Source organism: Ananas comosus, linkage group 20 (genome assembly GCF_001540865.1).
Source record: "Ananas comosus cultivar F153 linkage group 20, ASM154086v1, whole genome shotgun sequence".
NCBI lineage: Eukaryota > Viridiplantae > Streptophyta > Magnoliopsida > Poales > Bromeliaceae > Ananas > Ananas comosus.
The window spans coordinates 10,258,531-10,270,710 of NC_033640.1; the positions used below are offsets into that span (position 1 = coordinate 10,258,531).

The 12,180-nt window shown below is 38.2% G+C and overlaps 1 protein-coding gene across 2 annotated transcripts; it reads right to left on the reverse strand.

Annotated features, from left to right (window-relative positions):
• LOC109725629 (potassium transporter 23-like) lies at nucleotides 302–5,365 on the reverse strand. Of its 2 annotated transcripts, XM_020254871.1 has the most exons (9): nucleotides 4,827–5,365; nucleotides 4,121–4,349; nucleotides 3,504–3,752; nucleotides 3,332–3,382; nucleotides 2,926–3,186; nucleotides 2,737–2,789; nucleotides 2,467–2,581; nucleotides 1,765–2,019; nucleotides 302–1,629 (listed from the first exon to the last, which is right to left on the reverse strand). In XM_020254871.1, the coding sequence occupies exons 1-9, from the start codon at nucleotides 5,214–5,216 to the stop codon at nucleotides 545–547; spliced, it is 2,688 nt and encodes an 895-aa protein (XP_020110460.1). In that variant the 5' UTR covers nucleotides 5,217–5,365; the 3' UTR covers nucleotides 302–544. The 2 variants fall into 2 exon arrangements, with proteins under 2 accessions (XP_020110460.1, XP_020110461.1); XM_020254872.1 differs by lacking the exons at nucleotides 4,121–4,349; nucleotides 4,827–5,365 and having other exon boundaries at nucleotides 3,509–3,639.

The window sequence follows — 12,180 nt, forward strand, 5'->3', positions numbered from 1 at the left end:
AAGTTGAAGGGTTTGAGGCTTTTCTGGAAGCTGCTCAAGAGTTCTATGATCAGTATTCCGAAAAGCTGAGCTCCCTGATGAATTACTACGGTGCGGAGTATGAAGATGAGATAATAACAGGAAATTTGCGGGACCGATCCTTGTATTTGGCGAAGGATAGGAAGAGATATGGGACCGGATTTTAGTCATTGTTAAAGGCTTGCAAAAAGAAGGTCGATTCGCAAAAGATGGCATCGGCGTGGTACCATGTTTTTTTTTTCCTTCTTTTTTGTTGTTTTCCAAAAAAAGGGAGTACAAGAAATATCTGAACCATCTTTTTGAAGAATTAATAGTATATATGTATATATATTAATGTCCTCTACAAATATCAATCATGGATGATGCATTCTGCTACAACAAATAACAGCAGTTGGCCACCCTTCACTGCTAACTTAATCCCACCCACTACTTAAATAATAATCACCATTACAAGTTACAAAATACCTCAACTTCTCCTCCTAAGCATTCAACTGAGTATGAATCACAAAGCCATTGAATCTTCACCCTACACCATGTAAGTCATACCCACTTGGATGATATTCATATGCGGAACCTTCATGCTCGCCGTTCCGGCCCTGCAGTTCCTCCTCAGGAAGGCGTAGAAGTAGTTTATGATGAGCTTCTTGATGAAAATCGACTCCTTCGTCGCCCGCACGTCCCCCTGCGCCAGTAGGTATGTGAACCCTGACTCTGTTGCTTCCCTCAGCGCTGACAACTCGTACTCCAATCCAGGGTCCTCCTCTGAAGACGGCATCGCGCTTGACGGTAGCAGAGAGAGCCCGTCCTCTGCGCTCGTCCTCCGGTCGTCCTTCACCCTACTCTGATCGGCTGACAACAGTGGTGCGTGCAGATCCCCGGCCCCAGCTTCAACCCCAGTCCTGATCCAGGACCTGACCACAGGCCGTATATCGCCGCCTTCTTCCCCGTCAGAATCCGTGTTGGCAGGCTGCAGGCTGAACTCCACTGCGAGCTCCTGAGCCTCCTTCCGCAGGAACTTCTCGAGGCTCTCGATCAGCAGCTGCTCAAACGCATGGTGATCCTCCTTGAGCGTGTCCTTGTACCCATACCGTGCCACGCAACGAAACAAGTGGAAGTCCTTTTGGCAAAGCCTACGAAAGAGAAACCTCTCCTCTTGCAAGACGTAAGGGACGGGCACGTACTTTATGCACACGAACACCACCGTAGAGTGGATCGCTGGGAGCGTGAGCAAGAATTGCCTGAATATCGATGGAATGCCCTGTACGAGTTCATTGTACAGGAGGCCGACCCCAGGGACGCGTACTGTGCCAAGGGAAGAGCCAAGATCGGAGATGAAATCCATGGAGACCTTTTCGCGCATCTCGCTCTGGTATTTAAGGACGCTCCCGTAGTTCCATGTATACATCACACAGAGGAAGAACGAGGAGAAGGCGAGGGGGAGCCACCCGCCTTCCTTGATCTTGGAGAGGACGGCAGAGAGGTAGATGAGCTCAACAGTGCCGAATATGGCGGGGAAGCAGAGGGCGAGGAAGAGGTTGGTTTGCCATATGAGGAGCATCACGAGCGTTACTAATGAGGTGGTCACCAACATCACTCCAACCTCAGCGATGCCTGGACGAAGGAATTAGCAGAAAAATTTGAAATGTAGAAAGTACGGTAATCTGGATAAAAGATGTAGCATACTGTGAGGGGTATAAATTCAAAAAACACCTTAAGGACAATCATGTTCGCGGACAGGGTACTTACCATACGCATTAGCTATGTGGGTCGTGTTTTTAAAAGTGGCCACAACAACCACGCACATGATCATAAGGAACCAGTTGATGACAGGAATATAGATCTGGCCTATGAACCTCTTCGAGGTGTGGACGATCTTAACCCTAGGGAAGCAACCAAGGGCCATCGATTGCTTAATGCAGGAGAAGGTCGCCGATATCATGGCCTGGCTAGCTATCATTGCAGCAAGAGTCGCGATCCCAAAGACGGGCCAGAAGAGAACACCTGCTCACCAAGTTAATGCGCTAAAAATGAATGGAACCAATTGGCTTATTATTACCCATAAACAGTATGTGAATGAACACGAAAGAACTATATGGAAAAAAAAAAAAAAAAACATAGACCATACCTGCAAACATCTTGAAATGGGCACCTGAACTTCAGATGTTTTAATTTTACTACCTAGCCTTTCATTACTCTGATTCAACATATGATTCAACATATTCTGTTAAGATTTGTCAGACCTCAACACTTTGCATCAAAAAAGTTATAGAATATTCCATAATGTAACAGAATATTTTGTCAGATTAAGAAATATCAGTGGAGAGGTAGTAAAATCAAAATAACATAAGGTTAGGTAGTAAAAAAATTTAAAACATTCAGGTATCCATCTCAAAGCGTGCTGTAAATCATGTAGGTCCTGAAACTAAAACACTTGAAATGAAAACTCACCTGGTACGGAGTCATAGAAGACTCTCTCTACTGAGAGTGGATGTTTCTTTAGGTATGCTGCTTGGCCCATGTAGGCTAGAAGAAGACAGGGAAATACCACACATGTGAAAGCAATCTGATAGCGAGTAAAAAAAAAAAAAAAAAAAAAAAAAAGAAGCAAAATTAGAGGAAAGTTTTAACCAGAGCAAAATCAATGAGCACAAAATTCCACGATTGTAGTAATACCAAAAATGATGAGCAAGAAAGAAAATAAATCAGAGATAAAATAACCTGTATAGATTTCACAGAGAAATGACCAAGGTCAGCAAACATTGCTTCAGCTCCTATAAAAGAAAAGAACAAGAAAGATTGTTTGTAATAACAATTAATGCTATTTCTCTCGAAAATTATGAGAAATTACACAGGAAACTTTCAGATAAAGCAATACAAGCAGTAATGACGTGAGGAGGCAAGGTAAACCTGTGATGCACAAAACACAGCCACCGAGAGCCGACCAAGCTTTAATGCTATTTCTCTTGAAAAAGAAATAAATATATGCTGGATTGAATGCCCTCAGAACAGAAATGTCGTACTTGATTATGTTGTATATGCCAACAGAGGCCAAATTGAAGAACCAAAGTGCTAAGATAGGCGCAAACAGGAAGCCAACTTTGCCGGTCCCAAACCTCTGTATGCTGAATAGTAGCACAAGAACGACAATGGAAACAAGCACCACGGCATCTGCGTAAGGAATCATGTAAACTTTTTAGCTAAATGGATGGAAGAAAGTTTGCCTGGATTGACACAGAGAGGTAATCTTGTAATTTGCACGCTAAAATGTAGCAGTCGCCAAATGCAAGACGCAAACAAACTAAAAGAAGGAGACCTGTGTCAAATCCTGGAACTACACCATGAAGACCACTCACTGCAGACATTACTGCATGTAAAGGGAAAAATAACAGACAACAACATAAGATAATACAGCTTTGGAGGCAAAGAAAACAAAGAAATTTGTTATAAGCCAGGATAATAGAGAGAGGATACGAGTGTTAGAATACCCGACATTGCTGGAGTCAGAATGCCATCTCCAATAATCATTGAAGTACCCATCAGAACCAATAGCAAAAGAAGATTTTTGAAAATTTGTCTTTTCTCTAAGCATTCTTTTATTCTCAAAGCTCTTTCCAGTTCACGAGTTGGCAACTTAAGCTGAAAGCTGGAGATGCGTTCATCAGCACGCTGCTGATTCGGAAGCAGACTAACTTTTGCGTACCTGCAAATCAATGAATATAGTGCAAAAGTGCCCCCTGCACTCACAGACATCGAACTTGAGGCTTAAGCTATGAGAATGTATAAATGAAAGAATTATACAAATTTATACATATTCCACAAAATTATTTATCTATACAGACATCTCTGCGTAAAATCTGAATTTTCATGTACACCCTTTATAAACTTCTTACAAATATACGATTGAACTTGGTACTTAGATTCCCTCCTGAAGTCAAGCCGATGCCACCCCACGAACTTGAGGGCATTTTTGTAACAAAAGGTACTACTTAAGGGGCACATATGAATATTCAGATCTTACAGGGACAAAGATAAATTGATGATTTTGTAAGGTAAATATGTATAAGCCCCAAAGAATTATAACTAGCCCTTGTATGATTCGTACCTTCGCCATTGTCATTAGCTCTCAGCACTATAAAAACGTATTTTGCAAAAGGAACAATTGCGATCGTGTACATGATCAATGATAGGGCCCCCAAGACATCATCTTCTGATTTTAATGGAACTTTGCTGAATAAAGCACTGAAAACGTATAAGGGACTCGTCCCCATGTCACCATAAACAACGCCAAGAGTTTGAAATGCCATTGCAAGCATACTCCAAATGGGTAGATCCTGATAAGAATCACAGTTAAAAAATGAAAGAATCAATCTTCATGGTTATGACCAACAATTGATAGGTTATATTACCTTTCTCGATTAGTCATATCTTTAATTTGCTAGAATTATAACAATTGTGTCCTACTAATTCATCATTTAACGAAGCAGGTTTTGTTCTGGGGCTGAAATTGAAGCTGGGATCAAATTTCCGGGACTACATAGTTAAAAACTGAAACTTTGAGGTCGAAACTAAACTCACATCAAACGATGAAACTAGTGTAAATGTTGCAAAAGAGCAGATTATTAAAGTGTTGCAACTTTACATCCATGAGTAAAATAAATACACCAAATGTAGTACAATACACCAACTACTAGATTAAGAACAGTAGAGATCTGAATCTTTTGTAGAACTACTAGCAAAAGCAATGTAAAAGATGGCGATTTCTACGCAGTACCAAATACGACACTGATTTCGACAGCAAAAGCGTTTACCCGGCGACCATGGCCGTAGGAGTCGGCGATTCCCATCGCCTCCATGTCCAACGAGTCCACCCTCTTCGGCTTCTTCACGAGCCGCCTCCTCAGCAACGCCGCCCGCTCGAACCCCTCAAAACCCTCGAACCCTCCCTCTCCACCGGCGCCTCCGCGGCCCACGCCCTCGTCCTCGAGCGACCACTGGGGCGACTCCGACGAGTCGACCACGCTCCCGTCCACCCACCTCGACTCGCCCCAAGCCACGCGCCCCCCTCCTCCTCCGCCTCCGCCGCCGCCGCCGCCGCCGCCGCTGCCTCCGAGGGAAAGCTCCTCTATGTCGCCCTCCTCCATCTCCGCCGCCCCTTCCTCTTCGAGTCGGAGCTCCGCCGACGGGGTAGGGGGATCCATGAGCTAGGGTTTTAGCTTGGAGGCGATGGGGTTTGGGTTGGGGAAGGTACGGTTCTATACGAAGACGATCGGCGACAACGCCGATTTAATCGGCGAGGAGAAGAAGAAGAAGAGAGATTTTTTCTTTCTTTCTTTTTTGACAAAAAAAGACCGTTCTTGCCCTTTTTCTTCGCCACATAGTAGGGGAGAACCATGGCGAAATTATTGCCTAGACCAGCTCTACTTTGTAATCCATAGACCGACTATTTTCCACTAACATAACAAATATTTAATTCAGATTTATTTATATTAAATGCTCAGAAGTACTTTTAAAAAAAATTTGCGGCATAATATTTAATAGGCAAATAAAATATTCTCTTATCTGATAGAATATTTTATATATTTTTATTAAAAAATTTATAACTTTTAAAAGAGAAAGCAAAATGATAACCTACAATTTAAATATGCTTCATATGGTTTAATCTGCGTGAAATAAACACTAATCAATAAGTTCCCTTGTTTTGAAATTTTAAAATTGTTTTTAACGTATATTAAATGGCATCCATGCATGTGTGGTCTACGGATGATGTCGTGGACCCAGTCCAGCTAATTATTTTCCGATATACAGTGATTTGTTATGATATGTCACGGCCCATTACACCGACATGTGGAGCCCACGCTGTGGGACCCAGTGGTCAGTGTAAGAAGACTGATATATCACCGTTGCACCGAGAATCACATCCTCCTCCTCCTTCGTCCTCTTACGTGTAGTGGCGTGTTCTCTCACGCGTTCGATTTGATATGTGGGGATTTGATTGCACAATTATTGAGGCACGAGGTGTTACCGAAATTATTATTTCCACAGCATATAATTTCCTGCCACGTGTCCTTTCTAAATTCGGCTGAAACTAACTATACCCCACGTGGCGATTAATGTGAGATTTACCTATAAGTGGATCAATTAATTATTTACATGTTGATGTTGATGTTGTTGCAAGATTAATAAGAAAATTACATGACTATTCCTACAAAAATTTTAAATATACACTTATCAAATTATCCTATCTCTATATCCGTAATAAATTGCATGATTTTTTTTGAGATTATCTATTCCATTTTTTTTATTTTTTTAGTTTTCTTACCAAGCAAATTGTGGAGTCTATTTATAAGCTAAAAGCGTGTTCGTTTTCCTCGTTCTCTGGCATGAAAGTCCTTCACCTCATAAACTGCGAGCGCAGATATTTGGAAGAAAACGACGAACTTAGAGATGGGACGTGGGGAGTTGTTTGTAAGTTCTTGATCTGTGGGCGCCGATTCCGAGTTCTTATACAGAGTGAAAGTTTAACTTCTGTTACTTAACAAGATGAAGTTGAGATCGGATATATCGCCAAAACTCGCAGTCTTTAGCCTCTAGTGATGATATTTTGTTCTTTTCTGCTAATTTCTAGACTCCAGCTATTGAGAATCGTCCAAATTAACTTTTTGCTACTTGCAATAATGATTTTTATTTATTTATTTTGGATGTTATGCATTATTGCCACCATTATTTATTATATCGAAATGCAAAAAAATTATAATAATAAAAAATTCAGGACTAAATGAGTATATGAAAAAAATAGTAATCATTGAACATCATACTAATATATACTTGTATGAACTTCGATTTTTTTTTTAAAAAAAATCTAGTTATTATTTTTAAATTTTGCAGGACTAAATTTGATTTACTAAGTTTGTTAGGAAAACAGAAATATATATATTTTTAACGTGTAAAGCTACTATACTATTGGAAGTATAGAGTATTTGATACTTTCGATTTTTTTACTTTTGAATTAAAAATTGTACGGTTAGGATGATTGCGGTGCTCCCTAGGATTGAGTAGTACTCCTAGAGCTGAATGGTCTCTACAGGATAATAATATTAATCGAAAAGCTAGAAATGAATAAAGCGGCCGATCTAAGAGCCAAAAGTCGAAAGCACCAAATTTTCTATACTTCTCATAGTATAGTAACTATATATATATATATATATATATATATTATATATATAATTAGACTGAAATACTATGAATAGCACCAAACTATTAGTGTTATTAGGTTTTCGGCCCCTAAATGAAAAAATATACGGTTAGGATGACGTGGGCCCCTTAGGATTGAGTGAGTTATTGGTTGAATAGTATAATCTAACGGGTGAAAAATAGTCAAAGGATTAAATCTAACGACGAAAAACTTGATAGCAGCAAACGCTTGGTGCTATCGATAATATTTAAGCCAGACCCCCCCTCTCTCTCTCTCTCTCTCTCTCTCTCTCTCTCTCTCTCTCTCTCTCTATATATATATATATATATATATAGTCTGGCTACTATACTTTTTTGAGTATGATCACCCTCGTACTCATAAGTCGTTTTCGATGATAGAACTTCCAAATTGATGATCTATACCGTTAAACGTTATTTACAGCATTTAAAACTTCTAGAAATCAAATTTTATAATTTTTCAACATCATTTACCTTACGATTAAAAGGTCACAAAACTGATAATTTTTAACGACTGGTATGGAATATTTGCTAGTTTAACGGTGTAAAAGAATCGGAATAGGTTGAATTTTTGATAAAAAATTCTATTTACTACCTAGATAAAGATCAATAACTCCGATCTTAAATTGAAGGATTTTTAGGACGTCGTTCGATTTCGACCGTTCATTTTATACCCATTTGATGGACTTTATTAAGATTTCGAAAAATTACAAAATTTATTTTCTAAAAGTTTCAAATACTCTAGATCATATTTAATAGAATGGATCGTCGATTCGGAAGCTCAATCATTAAAAATAATTTATGAATATAAAAAACTCTATAATCACGAAAGTACAGTAGCCCTGGCCATATATATCTATATTCATTATTTTCCCCATATGCTGTACAATTTAGACACTTTTTGTGTTTGTCCTACGAATACTCATTATTTTCCCCATGTGCAGTACAACGTAGTCCGGAACACTTTTTGTGTTTGTCCTACGAAAAATTTAAATTCCGAAGCCACTAACACTCTCCCTCTCAAATAAACAATGTTACAAAATAATTTTACCGAAACAGTAGTTCAACTGAGAATTAATTTCGGTTTACAAACAAAGGAGCTCAAATTTTAGAGCATTTTCAGTGAAAGTGTTTTCCATTTTCTTTTTAAGAGAAAAAGGTAAAAGTTATGCATTTTATTTTTTTTTTTTTCTCGACTAGAAATATAAAACAACTAGACTTAGTAGAGACACGCAGAGCTGCCGCTGCATTGAATCACAGAAAAATTAGGGCATAAATACCAAACAAGGCCCAAAATTTATTACCTAATTCTTCATACTGTAGGAGACTTCATGTTGTTTTTTTTTTTTTGCTACACTCGATTTAGATTTAGAGACATGGAGAGAGATAGACATAGAGAAAAAAAAAAACCATTTTTAACCTAAAACTAAGAGGAGCGGGAGATTAAAGCGGGGTTTTAACAAGAGAAAAAGGGGGTCAAAGCTGCAAAAAAGAGGGATTTGAAGACTATAAAATTAGATAAACGTGCTTTAACTAGTCAAAAAACGAGATTAAAGCGCAGGCTTGGTCCTCCCGAAGCTAGTTAGCCGGCGGCTGGGGGCTGCGCCTCCTCCTAGGCGGCGTCTTCCTCGAAAGGGAAGCGCTCTAGTAGTTGTAGTTCCATTGTTAAATCTGGGAAGAGAGAGAGAAAAAAAACAAGAAATAAAACACTCAGGTTACCTCCTAAAGCGGAGCACTCAAAACCATTTCAATCCCAAAACTACGTACCCTTCCACTCCCCTTCACCTTTCCATGCTCGAAACCCAGATGACCCAGAATGACAAAAGAGAGTAATATTAATAAAAAAAGGACTTAACCCTTAGCTACCCCCCTAAAGCGGTACCACCCAAAATCATTTCAACCCCAAAACTACCTACCCCTCCACTCCCCTTCACCTTTTCTGACTCGAAATTACTTCACAAAAGAATAAAAATAAATAACTAACAAATAAAAGAACAAACTTCAACTAACTCTCACCCCTCTTCCTCTTCGACTACCTCGAAAATTCTCTCTCCGAGTATCTCACACCTACCTCTCTACTCTACTTTCGGGAAACGTCCAAATTAGTAGAACACTAAAAAGAAAACAAAATTAAATAAAAAAAAACAATGTAACAATAGAAACGAATATAAGGAAAATGACTATGTTGAAGATCAATCGAACTTAGTCAAACTTTAAGATGAACATCAGAGAACTTCAACACAAATACATTGAGTTGGATACGTTCTACAAAGTAGAAAGTACATTGTTACTGGTAGTCTCATAGGTTGTAGGTTCTCAATCATTTTTGCTTTTCAAACTATGGTGGTTCTTTTAACACTTAGCTCAAGCAGGGTAACGGCATTACAACCAATTTTCTTTTACGGTAAGAAACAACTATTTAACAAACAATTAACCAACTTACTTGAAAAGACAACTAGCAGACAGACTGTACCCCTAGCGACATGGACTAGCCGTCAACGCAGAGCGAAAGAACGTACACGAATCAACGCGATGAAGTAGAAAGGTGAAAGGAACAAAAGCTATAACCAACACTGTGTGGTTTAATTGCTTATTAGGGTATAGTCTATCGATTCCCGAACCCGATATCGTAAAACCCAGTAACCTAACATGAATTATTCAATATACCATATCCCATGGGTTAATTACCTCGACACTCGAGTCCCTACCCACTGGGAGATCCTTCGCCTTACACTGTAACCAAGAGATTATAAAACCCAGTAACACGCGTAACGCGGCAAAACGTTCACTGAGAAAGTGATCAAAAATAGTTTAATTGCGTATTGTGTAGTTGGGGTTAACTAGGAGACGCTTCAGTAAAGCGAATGACTTCCTTGAACAAACAAAAGAAAAACCGCCTCCCTCAATAAATACAGTAGTCAACGAATGTAAAAAAAACAGGGGAGGGAGAAACAAGAAGGTTAAGCATCCCGAATACGATCTTTCTTTCCCTCTTTTTTACAGTGCCAGCTGCTAGAACAAGTCCAGTAGTGGGGTCTTCCGTCTCCACTCGTAAAGAGACACGTACAAAGTTAAAAAGAATAAGGTGACCTTACCGTGAAGCTTTAAATCCTTTTATATAGACAAGACGGGAAATCCTTTTAGAAAAATAAGTGTTTCAGTACGTGGTTTCACTTTGGTAAAGATGCCTTTTTTGTCCAAAAAAAAAAGAAATGATTAACAACAGGTGAACATCTTAATAGTATGAGAATTTAACGGTTCGAATGTGTTATAAACTTCTCGATCATGAGAACAAAGAATGATTATAACTAGGTTCAGCTCTTATTTTGAAGTTACTACGATTATAAATATAGTAAAAGACCATATAAAGATATTGAAATAGTCACATAGGTTATGGGACTTTAAAGAATAAAGAATAACCACAGCTTGTAAATGAACATACTACGTCGTAGTCACGGGCTAAGTCATTTCCGCCTTGATAACGTCGCGTAGGCAAGAAAAGAGCACAGTCGAAGGGACACTGTCTAGACTCTAAGATTTATCGCTTTCGTTTTATCGCTTGCTACCAGCCTCCTTTCGCCACGAGTATAGTCTTCAAGATACAGTCTTCGTAAGAGTGTTTGGTTGAGGTGCTTAATGTCTTGACTCGAGATGTACGTCGAAAGACTATGACTCTTGTCGTTGTCGGGAGTGACAGTAGGTTAACGGACACTCTAGACACATAAGTATTAGTACTTTTTAATAATTGAGATATATATATATATACGTAGACAAAATTATTATTTCTTAATACGGAAAAGGATATAGACGGGAATCCATTGAATAAGGATACCAAGAGTTTGATAACACACCCAAAATAAAATCAAGAGTTTGATATTAAACAACGACAATATAGCTGTTTGGCAAAAACACTCCTTATTTTCCCACTCTAAATTTTTATGTTATTTAATTTGAAAACTCCTAACTTCACGTTGTATCCGTTCTCTCAAACTCCTGGTAATTACATTAAATATGGGAAGACAAATTCACGTTTATATACAAAGTTAAAGACAAAATGAAGAAACTACTAGTAAAAGTGTCCTACACGTAACCGAAGATTATAACTACTATTATTAAAACGGAGTCTTCAACAAATTAGTCAAATACGGTACCCTCCTTTCCACCTTTTTCATCCACAAACATTAAAATATATTGATTATTTACACGGATTACCCATCAACATAAACTATAGTGGTTATATAAGGTTTCTTTCATTTTCAAAAAAAAAAAATTTTTTCTCATTTAAACTGGTAAGTTCATTGTCTCGATTCCGTAAATACGTCTTGGGGATATAACGGAAAATACAAAACCGAGGTAATGTAAGGTTAAACCCACTTTAACGTGGTCGAGGGTTTGTAAAACGAGGAGTTTAAAACTCAAAACTCATATGTAGTTTGAATATTTTCTATAATAAACTCAGAAATAGAATGGACACACAGACTATGTAGACAGGTAAGTAGTTTCAATGTTGGAAAAGAAATAAATCTACAAACTATAACATGCGTTCATTATTAAATAGGAGATTTTTTTTCTCATTTGATTTTGATAAAATCAACCATTTTGACATGTTTTGACAAGACTTGATACTTAATAAAACTTAGCTGATAGTTTAGAAAGTTTCAAAGTTAAAATGGTAGGTTGTCAAAGTCAAAGAACCTAAACTCGGTCAAACTGTGAAATTGAAGTTTTAAACCTACTATGTAAATTTTAAATTTCAGTTTTATAGCAACTGCCTGAGTTTAATTTATTTAACTTTCTCACCTCTTAGTCTAATTTTATAAGAAATACAGTCTATTCAAGATGTGCAAAGATGGATTTTTTAGAATTTTCTGTTCTTAGGTCTGGTTCAGATCTTTGATCTTCACATTATATTAAGTGGAAAGGGTATATGAACTCAATCACCACTTTCACCCC